Source organism: Megalobrama amblycephala, linkage group LG23, assembly GCF_018812025.1.
Source record: "Megalobrama amblycephala isolate DHTTF-2021 linkage group LG23, ASM1881202v1, whole genome shotgun sequence".
Lineage (NCBI taxonomy): Eukaryota > Metazoa > Chordata > Actinopteri > Cypriniformes > Xenocyprididae > Megalobrama > Megalobrama amblycephala.
In genome coordinates this window covers 8,910,660-8,933,488 of record NC_063066.1, presented here as the reverse complement: position 1 = coordinate 8,933,488, position 22,829 = coordinate 8,910,660, and the positions used below count along the sequence as shown (strand labels likewise).

The 22,829-nt window shown below is 36.2% G+C and overlaps 1 protein-coding gene across 1 annotated transcript in view; it reads left to right on the top strand.

Annotated features, from left to right (window-relative positions):
• gpc3 (glypican 3) overlaps nt 1-22,829 on the top strand; it is a 186,129-nt gene that overhangs the window by 95,418 nt on the left and 67,882 nt on the right. The window contains exons 5-6 of the mRNA XM_048177130.1: nt 12,023-12,165; nt 17,525-17,650. Of these exons, the coding sequence (XP_048033087.1) occupies nt 12,023-12,165; nt 17,525-17,650 (269 nt within the window). The remainder of the gene's footprint in view (nt 1-12,022; nt 12,166-17,524; nt 17,651-22,829) is intronic.

Sequence of the window (22,829 nt, the reverse complement as noted above, 5' to 3'; positions counted from 1 at the left end):
CCTAGAGGAACTATTACATCTTATACTTTTTGGCCATGTAACCTCACATTAAAGCGCTACGGTGTGAACACATAAAAATAACCTCACCGCACATTGCTATAGGCTGTTAATATATGCCATCACACTGACTGATAATATTTCCATATCTAATGTCTCTGTTGCTAAATATACGTGCTCTAGAAATGTTCAGTCAGTCCATTCTCTGCGATATTAAAGTCTGTGTTTACTCAGTACAGGTGTTTGTATGTTCACCCAGACCTCCATATATATGGTAATGCGTCCTTCAGCGTAAAGTGCCATTGACACTGACGCTCGTGAAACTGGGTCTGTGCTTTATTGCTTAATAACAGGACAGTGCATGTGACGGAGAGAGACAGAGCGTGTCTCAAGTTTGAGGTTAGCACTAGCTGGGTTTCCATCCATGTGTTTATATTCATCACAGAAACAGAAACTGGGCGCAAATAAAATTTCCAAACAATTCCCTAGAAAAAACATCACTTGAGGTGGTAAGATTTATTATTTCTTAAGAGCACTTAAAGGGATAGTTCACCCAAAAATGAAAATTCTGTCATCATTTACTCACCCTCAAGTTGATGTGTTTCTTTCTTCTGTTGAACACAAAAGAAGATGTTTTAAAGAATGTTGGTAGCCAGACAGCTGATGGACCTCATTGACTTCCATAGTATTCCAACTGTTTGATTACCAACATTCTTCAAAATATCATATTTTGTGTTATATTTTGCTACAAAATATAATATTTTTCTACAAAAAAGATGTAAATATTGTAAATGTATATTATTTTGAACAGATTACTTTGAGTGAATCATTTTATGAATCAAACAAACTGATTCATGAGTTTGTATGAAACATATCAGAGCATGTTGATTATTGTAGAAAATTCTATGTAACAAAAACAGCATTGTAGAATGCTGTTCCACTTCTGCTTACTACTAAATATACTACAGTACGTTGAAAACAGCTGAACTACGGTCACAATACTGAAAATGTAGTTAGGTTTGTGGCATTGATGCTTTTATCTACTCTCCAACACTGATGGTTAGAGTACATGTGTAGGTGTGTGACCTTTCCACACACAGTTTCTGAATTTTGAAAAGCTAAAGCTCCACAAACAGTGAAGCCCTTGGTTGAGTTCCACAACTATAGAGCTCAGCTATTGTTGAAAATCAATCAGAAATTTCATGACATTCATGGCAGTCTTCACTCTGGTGTGTGATTATCTGTGAGTTTAAAGTTTTTTTGCTTGCATTTTTCTTTTCAAGGGAACAGTGCTGAAGAAAAGGGGTTTTGTGTTCTTTCCTTCACTCATCCTCTTTTTTTCTCCCTTCTCGGTGATCAACAGCTGTTGACCCAGATAAAAGGGAGAATGGCCAATAAGGCCAAAGATGGTGTTTGAGCATGTGTTTGTCTGTCAGTTGGCTGTCAAGTGCCTTCTTCAGGCCTAATTCGAACCGACTGACTGATTTTGGTGAATGTGATTTCACATGTTTCTGGATCAACATCTTTGTTGGTCCTGGAACAACATTCCAATCAACCAATCTGATTTGAGGGACAAGTTGACAATTAATGTGAAGTTTAGGCTTACAACCAGGGTTAGGTGTTTCTACACCTGCGTTATTCGTCTATCATTTGTCCCTGATTTTAGGGACAAGTTATGGGAAGGGTTAGGTTTGGGGTATAGGGACAGGACTAAATTTTCAGACAGGAATGTTGTTTCCAGAAACTTGTCTTACTTGCCAAAATCACGGTGACCGATTTTCTTCACTTGACGTAACCTTTGTTCTAGGATTGTCTATGGAGGAATGAATTCAAGGACTGACATTTTAAATATTTCAAAATGCCACTGCAAAGCCAAAGGTACATGGGTGTAGATTTGAGATATGGACGACAGGGACATTCCTCTACCCAAGTAAAAAAGACTATCAAATAATCCCTATAGCAATATTTCTAGCAATCACAGCTGACAGAATGCACAGTTGAAGAAAAATGTGTGAAACCTTCAGATACATTTATTATTTATCATGGATTGTTGCATAAATTGGTGATAAAATTTGATCTGATCTTAAAGTAAGTAACTAAATAATAAACAGTGTCTGCCTAAACAGATATTACATAACTAATGATACAATTTCATGTCTTTTTTGAACACACTGTATAAACATTCACATTTTTTCCTCTAACTGTAATATACAGTACAGTCCAAAAGTTTGGAACCACTAAGATTTTTAATGTTTTTAAAAGAAGTTTCGTCTGCTCACCAAGGCTACATTTATTTAATTAAAAATACAGTAAAAAACAGTAATATTGTGAAATATTATTACAATTTAAAATAACTGTGTACTATTTAAATATATTTGACAAAGTAATTTATTCCTGTGATGCAAAGCTGAATTTTCAGCATCATTACTCCAGTCTTCAGTGTCACATGATCCTTCAGAAATCATTCTAATATGCTGATTTGCTGCTCAATAAACATTTATGATTATTTTCAATGTTGAAAACAGTTGTGTACTTTTTTTTCAGGATTCCTTGATGAATAGAAAGTTCAAAAGAACAGCATTTATCTGAAATACAAAGCTTCTGTAGCATTATACACTACCGTTCAAAAGTTTGGGGTCAGTAAGAATTTTTATTTTTATTTTTTTGAAAAGAATTTAAAGAAATTAATACTTTTATTCAGCAAGGATGCATTAAATCAATCAAAAGTGGCAGTAAAGACATTTATAATGTTACAAAAGATTAGATTTCAGATAAACACTGTTCTTTTGAACTTTCTATTCATCAAATAATCCTGAAAAAAAATATTGTACACAAATATTTTGTACAATTGTACACATTAAATGTTTCTTGAGCAGCAGATCAGCATATTAGAATGATTTCTGAAGGATCATGTGACACTGAAGACTGGAGTAATGATGCTGAAAATTCAGCTTTGCATCACAGGAATAAATTACTTTGTCAAATATATTTAATTAGTACACAGTTATTTTAAATTGTAATAATATTTCACAATATTACTGTTTTTTACTGTATTTTTAATTAAATAAATGTAGCCTTGGTGAGCAGACGAAACTTCTTTTAAAAACATTAAAAATCTTAGTGGTTCCAAACTTTTGGACTGTACTGTATATAAAATATTTGAATGTTTTTGACATGTTTTTATTCATAAAATGAACATTTTATTTGTTTTCATACATTAAAGTAACAGTTATTTTCAAGCATGTAAGTTTTATTTATGCTTGGAAGGCGCCTCTAATTGTTTATCAGTAAATTTTTTGACTTCTAAAAGTAAATAATTTTCTTTCAAGACTATTTATTTATTATTTATTTATTTATATTAAATAAATATTCTTTCATTCTGACTAGGAGCACAAGCAATTTCACAGTATAGGACAAAAGAGGTTACATCTGTATAATTTGATGGACTTTAAACTGTCCAACAGCGTCTGTCCTGATGGCCGATGACCATTTTTCATCCTGTTGGCATTAGCACCTTCAGAAGTTTCTATAATGATTCTTGTTCTTGAATCTAATTCTGCTGTAAAACAATGATATTACACCTCAGTCTGAAGAGCCCCGTGGCCATGTTCTATCCAGCAGTGTGACATCTCACTCATCAAACCTCTCATTGAATGTGATCTTTCTTTCTCTCATTTCTCCTTTTTAACTGTACCCCCTCTCTCTTTGCTCTGGAAAAGAATGCATGATTTATGAAGCACTATTTTTACCAGTTACTGAGCAGAAGTGAGGGAGCAATGGCGACAAAAGAGAGAGAGAGAGAGAGAGATTGAAAAGCATACTTTTAGGGTGCATGAAAGTGATGGAGTGAGCAGAAATATGCTTTCCGGAAGCCGATGTGTGCCCGAGGGAGTGAAGCTCCTCCTCCTCTGACCTCTCAGCTGTAAATGAGGAGATACATACAGGCTTCTGCTATAGCTACATCTCACCTGACACTGAGGACGAGAACAGAACAGACCTGTGCTGTTTCACACTCACTCATAGCACCTCGAAACTCTCAGACAGAGCACCTGAGGTGAAAGTTTTGTACACGCTAGTCATGAGTGAGGAACTGTGACAGCTCCTGATAGATCTGACATTAACAAGACATATAAACTTATCAAAAACATAGTTTGGGGTTAGTAAGATTCTCTTATGCTCACCAAGGCTGCATTTAATTGATCAAAAATTCATGCGCGATCATACTCTTGTTTTCTTCAAAGTAAAATGGCAGTGACGCACAAAGCAAATATGTTATAGACAGTATACATAAAACAGAAATTGTAACGTGCGAACACGCGAAAGTTTCTAGCGAGCCCGAGATAAGTTTCTCGTGAGCATGCTGAATATTGTAAGTTCTTTCAAAGGTCTCTTATGGGCCTCCGTAAGTAAGAGTTATTGTCAAACATGCAAGTTTTCTAATGCTTGAAATATTTTCCCTGTTGCAGATGAACGCACCTAAAAAGCCAACCTTTTTAATTTAATAAAGTCACCCTTTTTGATCATTTTATTCAGTGTACAAATGTAATATTGAAAATAAACATTAAAGGTGCCATCGAATTGAAAATTGAATTTACCTCGGCATAGTTGAATAACAAGAGTTCAGTACATGGAAATGACATACAGTGAGTCTCAAACTCCATTGCTTCCTACTTCTTATATAAATCTCATTTGTTTAAAAGACCTCCGAAGAACAGGCGAATCTCAACATAACACGGACTGTTACGTAACAGTGTACGCCCCCAATATTTGCACATGCCAGCCCATGATCGAGGCATTACACAAGGGCAGCCAGTATTAATGTCTGGATCTGTGCACAGCTAAATCATCAGACTAGGTAAGCAAGCAAGGACAACAGCAAAAAATGGCAGATGGAGCAATAATAACTGACATGATCCATGATAACATGATATTTTTAGTGATATTTGGAAATTGTCTTTCTAAATGTTTCGTTAGCATGTTGCTAATGTACTGTTAAATGTGGTTAAAGTTACCATCGTTTATTACTGTATTCACGGAGACAAGAGCCGTCGTTATTTTCATTATTAAACACTTGCAGTCTGTATAATTCATAAACACAACTTCATTCTTTATAAATCTCTCCAGCAGTGTAGCATTAGCCGTTAGCCACGGAGCCCAGCCTCAAACTCTGTACTTACGCGATTAGACATGTTGCATGACGAACACTTTGTAAAGATCCATTTTGAGTGTAATATTAGCTGTGTGAACTTTGTTTATGCAGTGATAGAGTCGAGAGCTCGGGAGGGGGGTGGAGAGCACGCGATTTAAAGGGGCCACAGCCTGAATCGGCGCATTTCTAATTATGCCTCAAAATAGGCGGTAAAAAAAATTAATTAAAAAAAAATATTTTGGTATTTTGAGCTGAAACTTCACAGACACATTCAGGGGACACCTTAGACTTATATTACATCTTGTAAAAAAACGTTCGATGGCACCTTTAAAGATGCAGTCTGTAACTTTTTTGGTTAAAAATTCCAAAAAGGAAAGAGTCTAGACTATGGATATAGGATGCTGCTGGTAGTGGATCATTTATAGCCTTTTCTCACAGCAGCTGAAATAATCTTATCATTTTGATGGTGGATTGTAATCCAGAAAGGTCCAAATGACAGTCATCAGTGACAACTGGAGATTCAGCCATGGTCAAAAGCAAAAACTTCGGACTGCGGAGAGGCAAAACTTATTGGACAGCAGCTTATTTATTAAAAATGTATCAAATATTATTTAATAGTTTAAACTAAATCTCACTTATTTACTATTTATTTAATATTTATCTATATTAAATAAATATATTCTGTATAAATAAGAACTTCTGATTTGTTCAAAGTTCTATTATTTACATGTTATTTTATTTGTTTTTAGCATTTTAGAATATTACGATTATAGTTTAGATTATTTTATTATGTTAATAATAATTAAATTAATTAATTTAAATTCTTTTAAGTCATCTCCTTAAAAGATCACTTCATCGTGTGGTCTTGAATGGCTCATTGCTTTAGTATCATAACAAATCCTAGCATTGTCTGCTTTAGCCTTGTTTATCATTTAAATGTCACATTTGATCCCTTTTGTATTTCAGCTGTACTGATAGGCCTTTGTTTCAGCTGAGGATGTATGTCTGTATTTAACATTGCGCACTGATGTCATGAAGGGCATGTGAATCGTTCTGGTGGAAACAAAGTATGAGAGTGTTTGTTTTTTGATCTTGAGTGTGTATGCACACTTGTGTGTGTGTATGTGAGTGTCCTAATGCTCCGCTCAGGGGTGTGTGAGGTACAGATAAAGGCATTGGATATTTAAAGAGCCTCTCTGTGAGACGCCGCTTATCTCAGTGTTACTGTTAGCCAGCACATCCTCTGTCGCCCGTCTGATATTAATACCCCTCTAATGAGAGAAACAATCACGCACAGTCTCACATACACAAACCAACTCTATACTGCTGTGCCACAGCTCCCCAAGGGCCTGGATACACACACTAACACAGAGAAAAACACACCCAATCACATTAATCAAGGCCGTAGGGACACAGACCCGCTACAGAGTGTAAATTACAGCAGGAAAGAGCCATGCTTCTGACTGGCCACTAATGATTTCCCATGAGCACACACCACATGGAGCATTGGAGAAGAATGTGTGGGTGTCTGGGATTAGATTGGATAGTGTACATGCAGGCTTGGCATTGATAGTGTAGAATTCATCAGGTTGAGTGTTAACATGAGTGCAGGAGAGTGTTTGATGTGTCCAGGTTTGAGCAGTAGCATTGCTAAAAGCTACACTGTTAGTATAAAGTTGTCATAATAGTTGTGATAGTCTTTTCTTTCCTATTTTGATGTATATGCGAGTGAAATGGCTTCTTGAATAAAAAAAAAAAAAACATGAAGGGAGGAACTTGATTTTTTTAGTCTGGAAATGATTGAATCGTTGTGAGTGAGTGACAGGTTGTCCCGCCCTCATGCCAGAAAACACGTCATCAAAGAAGAGATGTCATTGCAAGAGGGAAGGAAAGTTATTTTAAGTGAAGATTATGATTGCATGTGAATTTAAAAAAAAAAAGAAAAGATGTGCACGGATAAATCATTTATAATAAATACTGCAATATTTCATTAAAGGTGCAGTGTGTACATTTTAGGAGGATCTATTGACAGAAATGTAACATAATATACATATGTTTTCAGTGGTGTTACATAATGAACCGGTATGTTTTTATTACCTTAGAATGAGCTATTTCTATCTACATACACCACGGGTCCCCTTACGTTAAAGGGTTAGTTCACCCAAAAATGAAAATTCTGTCATTTATTACTTACCCTCATGCCGTTCCACACCCGTAAGACCTTCGTTCATCTTTGGAACACAAATTAAGATCTTTTAGTTGAAATCCGATGGCTCCGTGAGGCCTCCATAGGGAGCAATGACATTTCCTCTCTCAAGATCCATAAAGGTACTAAAAACATCTGCTGTTCGGAGTGCCAAAGTCACGTGATTTCAGCCGTTGGCAGTTTGACACGCGATCTAAATCATGATTCGATACGCTGATTCATTTGTGCTCCGAATCTTCCTGAAGCAGTGTTTTGAAATCGGCCATCACTAAATAAGTCGTTATTTTGGTTTTTTTTGGCGCACCAAAAATATTCTCGTCGCTTTATAATATTAATATTGAACCACTGTACTCACATGAACTGATTTAAATATGTTTTTAGCACCTTTATGGATCTTGAGAGAGGAAGTGTCATTGCTCCCTATGGAGGCCTCAATGAGCCATCGGATTTCAACTAAAATATCTTAATTTGTGTTCCGAAGATTAACGAAGGTTTTACGGGTGTGGAACGGCATGAGGGTGAGTAATAAATGACAGAATTTTAATTTTTGGGTGAACTAACCCTTTAAGTCGTCATTTTGCGCCAGCATGTTTCTACAGTAGACCTAAATGGACAAACTGCTCTACAGAGCGTGTTTCGTCACTATGATCATCTTCTTCTTCTTCATTGGTGTTTTTAGAGGTAGCTTGCATCGCCACTACGTTGAATACGCACGAAGAAGAAGTAGTAGTTGTAGTTGTCATCTGGTTTATTAGAAGCAGAGACCGTTCTTTGTTAGAAGTAAGAAGAAACCTCATTGCTTGACTGGCTATACTCTGCTGTCTCAGATGACGACATCTTTGTCTTGTGTCAGCCAGACGGCCACCGTAGCTTCTCTCTGTGCTTCGAAATGGAGGGGTGAGCGGTGGACTGAGCAATTCGCAACCTCACTGCTAGATGCCACTAAAATGTACACACTGCACCTTTAAAACATTGTTCATTATGTTTTATTTTTCTCAATTCAATTTTCAGTAGCAATGCTATTTATTAAATAGTGGTGAAGCTTTACGACATTACTTTTTTTTCCACAATATACCAGCGAAAAAGATGTGTTGTCAGGAGAATGTAGTTTTGTTGTGTTCTGGTTTGTTTTTGTTCCTTTTAACGACAAGAAAAATATACAACATTACAATCACAATAAAATATTTCTAAAATAAGGTGCTAATTAATAAGTAAAATAATAAAAAATTATACAATTTGTATATGTAATATAAAATAAACATTTATCTAGATATTATGAACAAAAAAAGCAGCAATATAGGCTATGTACATGGAGAGTCTTTGATTATATTGATCAAGTCATTAATAGTCTTTCACAAATAACATCTGCATTTGATTTGTTTCTAATGAAATATGGAAATGTGACTTTTGAATCGGTTCTTTTCAGATGGTCCAAATCATTGAAAAATCATCAAGTCACAATTCATCAGTTTGGCTTAGATTCATTTGGAGCTGTTACAGCATAAATGGCTCCCACTTAGATCACCCTCGCACTTCACCATGTCTCAGGAGAGGAGAGGGTGGGGAAGTGTTTAAATGTTTACTTTGCAGTCCGAAGATAAAGCTGCTTTCCACAGAAAAGACACCCAATACAAATTTACAAGCACATTCAGTTGAAGCGACTACAGGTGTACCACTAACTAGTGAAAGCACTGTACTAATATGATGAGCCGCATCCCAAAATAGATTCTAGTGGAGTTTAAGGGAGAAGCATTGTGCATTATTATTGATATGCTTGTTTGTAGCTTATATCTGCATTCAAAAAGACATTTACATCATTATGCCAGTAGATGGCAGCATGTGACAGTTGTTTTAAGTGAGTCTGTGAATGATTCATTCAACTGATTTGTTCAAAAGCACTCAGCAATGAAGCAAGTGACTGTATTTTAAAAAAAAACATAACTATACGTAACCAAATATACTATAACTAAAATGATAACTTTATTAGCATCCACACCAACGGATGAAATCTATGTGTTTATTCTAAGCATGCACGGCAGTTTTGTCATCTGCTGTTTTAAATGCTTGAGTTCTTTAAAGCAGGAATGGATTCTGATTGGCTGTCAATGTTTTTTTATCTTAAAATAGCTGAAAAAAGTCATTCAGAAAGTGATTCAACAATATTGTTTCTCTCTTCCATTATCATTATAGTTGTGGTGTGGACTCAATTTACATTGCTATTTTTTTACATTTAGAACAATTTTTAAAACTATATCTTTATCATTATCGTTATAGGTATCCTCCTTGGTATGAACGAGCCTTTAGGCCGTGTGTCCACCAAAGCGTTTTTAGCCAGCTGAAAACACTTCGCATTCTGCTGTAAACACCTAGCTATGAGCGCTTGAGAACGCCTCGGCAGAGCAGCGTTTTTTTTTTTTTTTCATTTGATAGAGAATATCTGCGGAAGTGTTATTAGTATCTTATTTCACAGATAGTTTGTTTCTGTATATAAATATCGATACAATGTAAAGTATTTGCTCTGGCTCTCGTTTTAAATTATTTTGTTCCGTTATTATGCTTCTTATTGTCATCAGTTGACGTTGTACAAGCAGAATGTTGCGGTTGGTTGGTGTTGTAATTGTCCCGCCCCTCCTCCACTCTAATTGGAGTAGGTAAGCAAGCAAGAACAACAGTGAAAAATGGCAGATGGAGCGATAATAACTGACATAATCCATGATTACATGATATTTTTAATGATATTTGTGAATTGTCTTTATAAATGTTTCGTTAGCATGTTGCTAATGTACTGTTAAATGTGGTTAAAGTTACCATCGTTTCTTACTGCATTCACGGAGACAAGAGAGCTGTGGCTATTTTCATTTTTAAACACTTGCAGTCTGTATAATGCATAAACACAACTTCATTCTTTATAAATCTCTCCAACAGTGTGTAATGTTAGCTTTAGCCACAGAGCACTATCAAACTCATTCAGAATCAAATGTAAACATCCAAATAAATACTATACTCACATGATCCGAAGCATGTATGCATGACAAACATCTTGTAAAGATCCATTTGAGGGTTATATTAGCTGTGTGAACTTTGTAAATGCACTGTATTATTAGGTGAGAGCTCGAGGAGCACGGATCGCACGATTTAAAGGGGCCGCGCACTGAATCGGTGCATAGTTAATGATGCCCCAAAATAGGAAGTTAAAAAAATGAATTAAAAAAAAATCTATGGGGTATTTTGAGCTGAAACTTCACAGACACATTCAGGGGACACCTTAGACTTATATTACATCTTGTAAAACTGGTTCTAGGGCAAAAAAAAAAAAAAAAAAAACGCTGCGCACCCATTGAAAACAATTGGAAAAGTATGCTAGCCATTGGAAAAAACACTTTGGTGGACACATGGCCGTACTCCTGTTTATTGAATTGTCACATAAAACCAGTCATATTGTTGGTCTGAATATTAGCACTCCTTTGATTACTTACCAAATTTTACGTATTACTAATAATATTACACATCAGGGTTTTTTTAATAAACAGGCACTTTCAACTTACCCTAGCTATTTGTATATAGAGTAGATTGTAACATAGTTACTCCACATTTTGAGTAGCTTGTATTTGAGTGAGATATCCTGTGACCTGAGGATCCACAGAGAAAAACAAAGGTAGAAAGTGTTGGAATATGTTGCATCAGTATTGCATTTGTGTCAAGTCTCTCTGATCTGATCTTCCGCCGTACCGCTTTTGTCTCTGTCTAGTTCTATGTCTTTTGCTCTTTCTCTTAATCTCTTCCACACACAAACACACACATCAACAGTATCTATTTACCCTCCCCTGGGCTGTTTGCTAGAAAGAGCTTCTATTGATCTACTCTGATAATCATGTCGTTTAGCTCAACAGCAGTTTGTTGGTGTGTGCAAATTTTATGAATGACTGTAGGGTGAATCCGATCACCCCACCCACTGAGGTTTCAGAACATGTTAAAAAGTTTATCTTGTTATGTTTAGCCGCAGTGACCAATCCCGCATTCACCCCCTTTAGCATTAGGATGTCCTTGTACTATTGATCTTCTGTCCTGGATCCCATCAGAATTTCAGAGCCTGTTTACCCAGACACACACATGTTCATTCATGAACAAGCAGGCACAATATGCCACAAGCATTACATGGCAAAATTACACCCTGGACCAACTCCCATGGGAAATTAAACCAGCGACAAATCATTAAACCACAAGCTAAACATTAAGAGGCATTTGCATTTTTATTGCACCTGAAAGAATGGCAAGACTCCATTATCTCACACAGCCAGCATGGGAGCGGGGTATTAGTATTATTATGTTGTCCCGTATAAAAACAATAGTGTTTAGCGCGCATGAGAAGGGGAACGAGAGGCTTGTTTACTTTCGCTGCGTCTGCAAAGGGTTATGATTATTGAAAGAGCTCAGCCAGAGTGTCTGACAGACCCAACAATACCTCGTTTTGTTATGTAAATCATATTGTCATCAAACCCAAACAAACAAACAGGAGGCAAATGCGGCACCATCAGCCAGACAATTAGCTGAATGGGAAGGAAGTTTTGCAGGGACAGTTTGTCTCATTAATTGCTTTCTCAGCTGGATATCTTCCAGGACTGTGTCCAAGAGTGATCACATTAAGCCCTCCAATCTTCTCCTGTTCACAGGTGAGCGGGATATGTGCACACGCGCCCGCACGGGTGTCTCGTGCTGTGGCGCTGTCCAAAGAACACGTGGCAGCCTCGCCGGTGCCCCACAACCGTCCTCCGGTGAACTTTGACCCCGATGAAACCCTCTTTGGACGCCGCAGGTAACCTCACAATTCAATACTTGAATTTTGTATATGAAGTGTTTTAAAGGTGCCCTAGAATTGAAAATTGAATTTACCTCGGCATAGTTAAATAATTAGAGTTCTGTACATGGAAATGACATACAGTGAGTCTCAAACACCATTGTTTCCTCCTTCTTATGTACATTTGATTTTTGCAAAAGACCTCTGAAGAACAGGCGAATCTCAACATAACACTGTTACGTAACAGTCAGGATCATTAATATGTACGCCCCCAATATTTGCATATGCCAGCTCATGTTCAAGGCATTAGACAAGCCAGTATTAACGTCTGGATCTGTGCACAGCTGAATCATCAGACTAGGTAAGCAAGCAAGGACAATAGCGAAAAATGGCAGATGGAGCAATAATAACTGACATGATCCATGATAACATGATATTTTTAGTGATATTTGTAAATTGTCTTTCTAAATGTTTCGTTAGCATGTTGCTAATGTACTGCTAAATGTGATTAAAGTTACCATCGTTTCTTACTGTATTCACGGAGACCAAAGCCATGTCATTATTTTCATTATTAAACACTTGCAGTCTGTATAATTCATAAACACATCTTCATTCTTTATAAATCTCTATATAAAACGCGAGCATTTAAAGGGGAAGCAGCCTGAATCGGCGCATTTCTAATTATGCCCCAAAATAGGCAGTTAAAAAATTGAATAATAAAAAATCTATGGGATATTTTGAGCTGAAACTTCACAGACACGTTCAGGGGACACCTTAGACTTATATTACATCTTGTGAAAAAGGGTTCTAGGGCACCTTTAAAGAAACAGCAATCATTTAACATGGAAGTTTGAAAAATATTTCTCAAATGTAAATTAATATTTTCTAAATGAATGCTATTGATCTTATTGTGAATGATTGCATATGTTTCTTTTTTCAGATGTATTTTTATTATTATTTTTATTTGGGCTTGTCATTTTTAATCAAAATATATCTGGATTTTCCTGTGAAAAAACAAACTTCACTCTTCTGGTGACATATGCAGGACTTCTCAAATCATTTTGTCTGCTTAAACTCCTCCCCTTCCTTACATTTGTCTTTAAAGGGATAGTTCACCCAGAAATTAAAATTCTGTCATCATTTATTCCACCTCTAGTTGTTCCAAACCTGTATAAATTTCTTTGTTCTGCTGTTCACATATTTGGAAGAATGTTTGTAACCAAGCAGATCTCGCCCCCCATTGACTACCATAGTATTTTTTTTCCTAATATGGTAATCAATGGGGGGCGTGATCTGCTTGCCTTCAGATCTGTCTATAGCCAGTCAGAATTTGATGAATAGAACCAAGTCCCTCCTCTACATTTTTTCTTTTTTGTTAAAAGGGCGGTGCATTCATATGCAAATGCTGGTGACCGGAAACGCAAGCTCATGCAAAGAAGTTTCGCATTTTGTTGCGTTCAAAAGTTCAAGTTTGGTGAACTCTGGCGTGCTCAAAGTCTAGTGTGACTATCCCTTAATCTGTTTCACTCGGATGTACATCACAATTTGAAAGAAAATATCTGTCGCTACTTCCATTGCATTGCGAATTTAATTTAATTATTAAATACACAGGGCTTCACTGAAAAGTCATTTTTTTAAAAGAATCAGTCACCCAGAAAAAGCACGAATGAAAAATTTCGAATGAATAATGTTTTAATAAGCTGTATTATTGTAATTATTACTTTGAGAAATACATTCTACTGTACAATAGTAATATATTTCTGTCATAATTTCTTCAAATTAAACAGAACTTTGATTTTGGAGGGTTGTAGTGCAAATCTTTTGAGCTTCTGTGTGTATCCGATGAAATTTTTATCAAAAGAAATGGTGAAATGCTGGTCAAGTGAACACTGACGTTTATGCAAAGTGTCTTCATATAGTGTGAAGACATGCAGAACATGCAGACATCACATTTAAATAGTAGTCTTTTTGTGGTTTAATATTCACAGACTCCATATTGCTATTCGATTAAGTGTACAGCTTTTTCATCCAAATTTTGCCACTTTCCCTCACTTTCTGCATTATACAGTAAATTCTGTTTTAATGAGTAGATTCTGTCTGCATTTTCTGCATCACAGAAATCGTAGGGCCCTACAGTAGATAGCTCTGTGTGAGGATCAGACTTAAATTTGATTCATTCACTTCACGTCCACCGTAGCTCTCAAAACTCATTTGAGTTTCCAAATATTCTGATGTCAAACCTTGTGCCTTGTGTCTTGACACTCTAATTTGAGCTGAAAACAAATAATGACTTAAATTTCAGTCTTTTTCTCAAACAAAGCTATTTTGAATACTTGAAATAAATTGGCACTTTGAATGGTACTTAATGCTTTTGGAGCTTAATTGCCTCACTGATTCTATGGGCTGACCTTGTATTCAGCAGTAATGAAACATGAGCATAGCCCGACCACTCTTTACCCTTAGCTCTTAAAATGACAATCAGCAGCTGTAAACACACACATTTCTGTTTTATTTGAATCTCTCAAGTGCTCTAAACACTCCACTGCAAGAAGGCTGCAAAGCATTGCTGCTATAGAATTGACAGTAAGTAAATTCTGTGAAAATAAATCGAGTGAATAATAAATGTGAGGAATAAAATTTGCAGCCAACCATAATACCATTCTCATGCATCTCTTCACACAGCTCACATCTTCTGATGTTAGTGTGGAATGTTTTAAGAAGCTGTAATATACCAAACACTATAGATATAGACAGACGATTAGTTATGAATGGGATAAACTACAACACGCAATATGGCAGAATATGCCCTGCCTTCTAAGTAAACGAGCCAATTGCTGATTGGTAAAGTCACTGCGTCACTGCAGCTGCCATTAGAAGCTCCGGTTCCCATAGAAACCTGAGACTCGTGCTTAGGACTGCACATGCACATTGGCTTGTCTAGCCTGAAAAATAAGCTGTTTTTAACGCTATCTGAACATAAGAAACAATATTTATGGAACAGTTCATATCAGATTTTGTTGCTGATATGAAATATGTTTTTTAATTGTAAGTTCACCAAGCAGTTTTTGAAACTTCTCGATTCCCCCTTCAAATATATAGGACTTGGTTTTGGATGCCCGAAATAGCTTCTCGGAGGCGTTGCAAATATGGCCGCCGAGTGAACAGACTTTCCTTGAAAGGCACTTTAAATATACTCCCCACTTCAGCTCCTCTGAAACACACTCTATTTCTTATCCTCTGGCTCTATCTCATCCTTCATGGTTTTCTCTGTATACTGTAGATTCACTTACCTTTTTTAGGAGTCTTCCAACCAACTCAAATAGTCTATTCCATGTTTTTGAGAGTTTGAGTAATGCTGTATGCAGGGGCGTTATGAAGTTTTTTCCTACTTCTTCACTTTTCTTCCATTTCTGTCTCTATCAAAGATAAGACATGACCAAAAAAACAATTTAGTAGCATATACTGTATATGTAATGGAAAAGCTGAGTTTTCAGCATCATTACTCCAGTCTTCAGTGTCACATGATCTTTCAGAAATCATTCTAATATGCTGATTTGGCACTCAAGAAACATTTCTTGTTATTATCAATGTTAAAAACAGTTGTGCTGCCTAATATATTTGTGGAAACCATAATTCCGATTTTTTTTCAGGATTCTTTGATGGATCAAAGTAAATAATAAGTAAATAAGTAAATAATATTGAATAAACCCCAACCTTTTGAATGGCAGTGTACATAATATAAATTATATACAACATAAAGTGTAAATATACTACAAACCATTTAGAATATTTATATACATTTTACATCATATTTTATTCAAAATATCCTCCTGGGACCCAGTAATAGTGGACCCTCTGTAGTGGACATTATATTTTAGTGATTTTCTCTGACATCATACATGTCTCAGTTTTAAGAGCACATTCAGGGCTTTGCAGTGATACCACATTTTTTGAGGTTTCGCCATGACAACAACAATCTTGGTCTTTAAACATGACTGAAAATGAAAATTAGCACTCTTATGGAAATATGATAATATTTTGTAATTGTCCTTTAAATCAGATTCATTTTCTTTCTTTTTTTTGTTCTAAATCAACATCTCAGGAAAATGTTATGGGGTTTCAAATCAAAATATGACTTTCTGTTATCATTGATTTTTAATGCATGACCTCTGTAGTGGACAACAGGACTTAAATCATGTTTATCAGGCATTTTAGGAGATACAACAAGTGAAAAGGGAAAGAAATTATATATCAGTATTCCTATTTATTATGAAAATGTTGCCAATTATTACTCCCATTATTACACGTCTTTTTTTCATTGCATGTTGCTCCAAGAACACATTAATATGCAAATTAGAGACAGTGTATAGATATATTGTATTGAATGGGAAAACAGACGTATGGCCATTTTACCCACATAATGCATAAAGTAAAATCAATTAATTCCATTATATCTTTCATAACATAGTTGAGAATCATCTTTATACAAAGTTTGGTTAAAAACAATCCTGAAGCCTAAAAATTGATTGGTGATTAAAAAAAAAAAATCCAATTGTCATTTCATGCCATTTTATTTTTTAAACAACTTAGTCCTGGTGTCCACTACAGAGGACATAGCATAACATATGAATAAAATATAATTTTTCAAAAATGTTATTTTTTCATTTGTTTCTTATGCTCTAAACAATATAATGACGTGAAAAAATGCTAAATTCAAAAAACTTTTTTTTTAGGATATATCAAAGATATGCTTTTTAATGGAAGTTGCTGATTCAAAAATCTGAGGTGGCACATGTCTGACTAGGTGGGCGACTGAGTCATTCTGGGTGGAGGTGTGTATATGAGTTGTGAAATGCAGTGTGTGTTTGTGTATTTGTGCTCTTAGTTGAGGTGTGTGTTCAGGCTGATGGTGACAGAGAGAAGCTCATTACCTCAGGCACTATCTCCTGCCGTGTGAGTGACATTGAGCCGCCTTCTGCCCCCTCTGTCCTGTACTGTTCCACTCGCCCTCGCTCTGATGAACAGATGAGAGTGGCAGAGCCAACACAGTGGGCTGTTTCTTCTCCAGCATAATGTCAATTAACAGTCAAAGCGTCTCAAATCAACTAAGCCTGACAGTAAACAACATGTAATGGAGTAGATCGCGTTTCACACTGCGTTTGACCCCAACCCCATTTTCATTTTTCTGATTCTTCACTCTTATTTCTTCATGCCCCTCATTTCCCCCCCATAAATCCCTGTATCTTTGTGATGTTGATTCTTTGTAATCTTGCCTCTTTGTGCAGATCTAATTTCAATTTTCATTTTCTTTGAGTCCACATGGCTTATTCTTTCTGCTGCTTTCATACTTTCTCAATTTCCTCTCTGTGTGCTGCAGGGAGTTTATCTCTGGTCTGAGGGGCTTCAGTCAGTTCTACAGTGGTCTCGGAGAAGCTTTGTGCAGCAAAGAGCCGGCAGCACTCAACAGCTCCCTCTGCTGGAACGGACAGGAGATGACAGACAAGTGAGTATTTCATTTGTGGCAGCACTAATGACCACATAACTACGTACTAATACTGCGTTCTTTCATTTTAGACTTACAATAGAACGTCTTTTAGCAGATAATTAGGACATAAATGTTCATTAAAACATAAGTAAATTCATTGAGCGGCATCGTTCCATTTGCAGATATAGTCCCTGACACGTAAACTAAGATTAATAGTTGTTCTCTGTGGGTGCTGTGCAGCAGAACAATTGTTTCGCATCCTTGCGGTCACTGTGGACCCTTGCCAGGGTAGACAGCATGTTTAATTTGATGCGAATAAATGAGTGCATGAGGGAACGAGTATAGCCTAATAAATATGTCGTACTGTCTTAAGGTTCTAGGTCACGTTTCATTTTCACAGCCCATGTTTTCCCATGGCTGTTTGTCTGCTGGAAAATTTTTTTCAGTGTTTCGTCAGCTGAAAGATTGTCACCGATGCACCAACGGTACAGTCTATTGAATGGATGGTACAACTATCCTGTTTAATTTGTGTCAGGATTATTTTGTATATTTTTGCATGGCTGGAATGCTATATTGACCTCTCAGCATCCAAGACTCCTCAAACTTTTGTATAATATAAGTTACTTCAGGATGGAAGAGGCTTTTATCTCTTTATGACTCAGGCACACTTACTATTAGTGTTTTTATTCTGACAGTTTTAACTAAGTGGGTAAAAGTAGCATATATTACAATAGAATCAGCCTCCTAAATGCTTTCCAGTATTACTACAATCTCAGAATTGCCCTGAAGAGACATATTGCCCCTGAGCTTGTCACAAATCTTGAAGTCTAAAAAGCTTTCTGAATAAAACGGAGGCAGTGTAAGTGGCTGGCAGCTGAGTGGATGATTGTGTATCTAATGAGTTTGGCTGACTCCAGTTCCATCTGACAGGCAACAGGGTGTGAATTGTGATGTGGTCTTTGTGGGGTAACTGATGTCAGGTGGTTTGTTGGCTAATTGCTCCTTTCCGTCGTTCGCTTTTTTGTGACTGCCCGTGCCTGGCTCTCCACACGCCCTTTGGAACCCATTTTAAAAATTGTCATATTTCAGTTCACCATGTCCCTCATGCTTCTGTCCCATAACTCTAGCACTCTCTCACAGTCCAAGTTAATGTTGGCAAATGACAATAAATCTTGGCATCCCTGACCCAAACAAAAAAGCTTTAAGAGCTGCAGTATCTCATCCTAACGACTTGGAAATATCCACTCAAAACTGAAGTGATCATTAAAGTCAACATGATATCAAAATGGGTCCTATTTACTGTCTTAATGCTAGTTCCTGGTCTTATTTTGTGAACGATTCATCGGTGCACATTATTCCAAAGAAATCCTAATCTTTAATCATAATGTAATAACCTCCTCTGAAATGACTTCCCTTTTTGGCTAACTGTCTGTTGGATAAAGTTGACCAATTGCCAAATAGCTATTTAGGCATTGTTTTTAGCAAACTCTCATATAGTTTGGCTACATTATAGTTTAAAGTTACCGCTTTTTTACAATACAGTTGATTCCTGTCCATTTTCACATAGAATATCTCTTTTCACTCCATTCAAAAATACATTATAGTACTAAAATGGCCCTGTTTCCACCTGGCATTAAGATGTGTTTTGGTCAATCGGATCTCAAGTGGACGACGCTAAATACAGGTGTAAACGGGGTGTAAAACGTTTTGAGCTTGTCCATTTTCAACCACATCCAGAGGTAGTCAAAAACGCATTTTACCGGATTGCTTTCGTAACGGAAACGTTCATGTGGTCGAATGTGTTCGAACAGCCACTAAAGACCGCCTGCTGACCTAACACGTAAATATTATGGAAACCGCGCTAAACTTTGTCAACTGAAGACCCAAGTTTGGTTTGAAGACAAAAAACATACTTGACATAAACGTTAACGAGAACTGACAGCCTACAACGGAAACATGGGGATATAAATACAAGGAACAAACAAAGGGAATTAGATGAACACAGGTGAACAGAATCTAATAATCAATGATTAACCAGCTAATTATGAACAGGCAAACAGGAACAGAGCAAACAGAGTGAAAATGAAACCAAAACAGAATTATGGGAACATTTACACATCAACGATGTTCCAAAAAATGGGAAAACATTTTCTTTGCATTTTTCGTGTACAGATGACAACATTGTCAAAACGATCCCCTTTCACATGGATCCACGAAAATGAGTAAAAACGCTGTATTATGTTTCCAGGCCAGTAGTTGGCGATGTCACTTTGTAAAGAAACACTACAGGCCTATAGACCCCTTTGGAGCAGACGTCACAATGACGTCACTTGCAGCTGCGCGCGCATAGTGGTTGCAGAAAAATAGCGGTAGCAATTGGAGGAAAATGTGCAAAATCCACAGAATAAGAGAAAAATGTTTTGTTGTGCCTCTGGATGTTGGAATCGGAATACAAAAAAATTTAGTCTTCATTTTTAAAGAAAACCATCGTTGAAAACATCCTTTGAAGCTAAACAGAGACACCTGCAAGGATTAGTCTACTATTAAAGCAGGAATTTGATGTAAACAGTAAGTCTACATAATATTCACATATGCAGTTCAGAGGACATACATACATAGCAGTTACAGCATGAAATAATATTTAAACCTATAACATTTTACATAGATAACTTTTAAACATAGCCTATAAAATTTTTATTTCACAATTCTGACTTGTTTTCTTGCATTAGCGTGTTTATTACTCCCAGTTCGGACTTTATAACTCGCAATTGTGAGTTTATTTCACAATTCTGAGGGGAAAAAGGTCAGAATTGCGGGATAAACTTGCAATTCAGAAAAGACAGAATAACAAGTATATCTCACAATTCTGTTTTCTTTGTAAGAAATGTGAGATATAAACTCAGATTTGCGAGAAATAAAAGTCAGAATTGTGAGATATAAACTCGAAATTAGCTTTTTTTATTCTTTTATTTCGTGGCTTCCATAGACTGCTACTGCTCAAATGTCATTTTCTGCAACCAGGTAGGCTCCGCCCACAAAAAACGTCATCGCTGTTTGCAAACACCAAACTGGTCAATAGACTGAACACATAATACGCATATGCATGACGTCACTGTTTTCACAAATTAGCGTTTTTGTAGTCTACACGGTGACGATAACAGTATTGTTTTCAAAATCTTGCACTTTGAAAAACGTTTTCAAAAGTTTGGGTTTTCAGGCCCCCAAAACTCTGCTGTCGTGTAAACGAACAGCCAAAACGCATATACATTTTTTTGTTTTAGTTGAAAATGGTGTAGTCTAAATGGCCCTTTAAACTAAACCAAAACAGAGCACTCTATATTTACATTTACATTTACATTTATGCATTTGGCAGACGCTTTTATCCAAAGCGACTTACATTGCATTATACTATACATGTGTATCTGAGTATGTGCAATCCCTGGGATCGAACCCATGACCTTGGCATTGCTAGTGCCATGCTCTAACCACTGATTATTATATTATATTATATTATATTATATTATATTATATTATATTATATTATATTATATTATATTATATTATATTATATTATATTATATTATATTATATTAAGCCTAATAAAGAAATTTACTGTTTAGTGTGTGATTTTTAAAATAGAATTTCTCAGTAATTGCAAGAATTGCACATTTAACACAGCACTGTTAAAAAAAAAAAAAGTTTTTTTCAGGTAACCTAAAATGTACACCATTTAATAATGGCAAATTAGTAATAAATAGATTTAGTAATAATAGAATTCTGAATTAACAGCTTGTTTTCACAAACATCATTTCATGTCACTAAGTTGCATCAATAAAAGTTGTTTTTAAGGGTCACATCAAATAGAAATAGCACTTTAAACAGCATTACAGCATTTAAATAGCACTTTACAAGCATTACAGATTACAGTTACAGATCTGGTGTAATGTATGTTTTTGTTCAGGAGGCCGAAATTTCTGCCCAATATAGAAAGGTTTTGCTTAGCAAGAACAAAAATTATTGCTCAATTATCAATCAACAGGTAACACTTTGTCTTTTATCTTCCTAAGGAAACTGGTTTCAGATACACTTCAAAGACACCACAGCATCATATGTAATGAGTTCAAACAAAATCAAGTGAGATTTAGTGATAACTATGCAAATATTTATTAATTTGTTATAAACAGTGAATTATTTTGCAAATATTTTTCAGTTTTCAGACAGCCAAGAACAGGTGAGCTCCTGGCAACGTGTGTACGAGAGTGCACGCTTTTTAATTCATATCAGCATAATGTCCATTCTTGTCTTGTCTGTTCATTGTATCTGTTTTGTCACTGTTGAATGTGTGTCTGTGAGCATAAGTGTCAACATTACAGTGTTATAAGCTGCAGTTGTTTGCTCTCCAGCAAGTTCATTTGCGGAATGAGTGGGGGTGAAATGGCCTGGTCACAACAGCATGGAGAACAGTTGGCCTTAGGGGACAGACAGCTGTGTCAGAGGGCTCTCAGGCCCTCAGGAGTTAATTAGGACACATGAGAGAAATAGATAGGGCAAGAGAGAACTAGAATAACGATGCTTTGCCAGAAATGTCTGCTGAATCTCAATGTCATTCCTTGGCTTCTGGTGAAAAATAATTAATTCTGGAATGCGTTCAGACCCATTTTATGCAATGTATTGAAGACGAAGCGGTCTTTCACATTCTGTACTATGAAGAAAGCCATCTTTATTGTGCCAAAGAATGTCAACATTTATGTGGCCCTGATATATTAAATAGTCGACTCAAAAATGTCAAAGTATAAAGCAAATTCATTAACACCACAGTCAAATAAACACAATGAGCAGCTACAACAACATTCCTGCTCATTCTTTCATACAAAACTAAACAGTCGAAACGGTGCATGAATGTTATTTCATGTCAGGATTAAAACTAGTATTATTGCAAAAGATGATTTGATTGTAAAGTTCATGTCTAGCATCCCTGACATTTACTAGAAATGATATTTTCCCCTGTGCTGGAGGCAGTGCAGAGGAGCCCTCAATGTCAAGGATCAAGTCACCAAAACTGGCACAGATTTCTGCCTTCTAGAGAATCAATTTTAGCATTCTCAATATCTGCCGCCTTCATTTTAGCCAATGTTTCCTAACCGTTTTTGTCTTGTGTACTCCCACAGGGCCATCAGCTCGGCTCAAGTACCCCCTC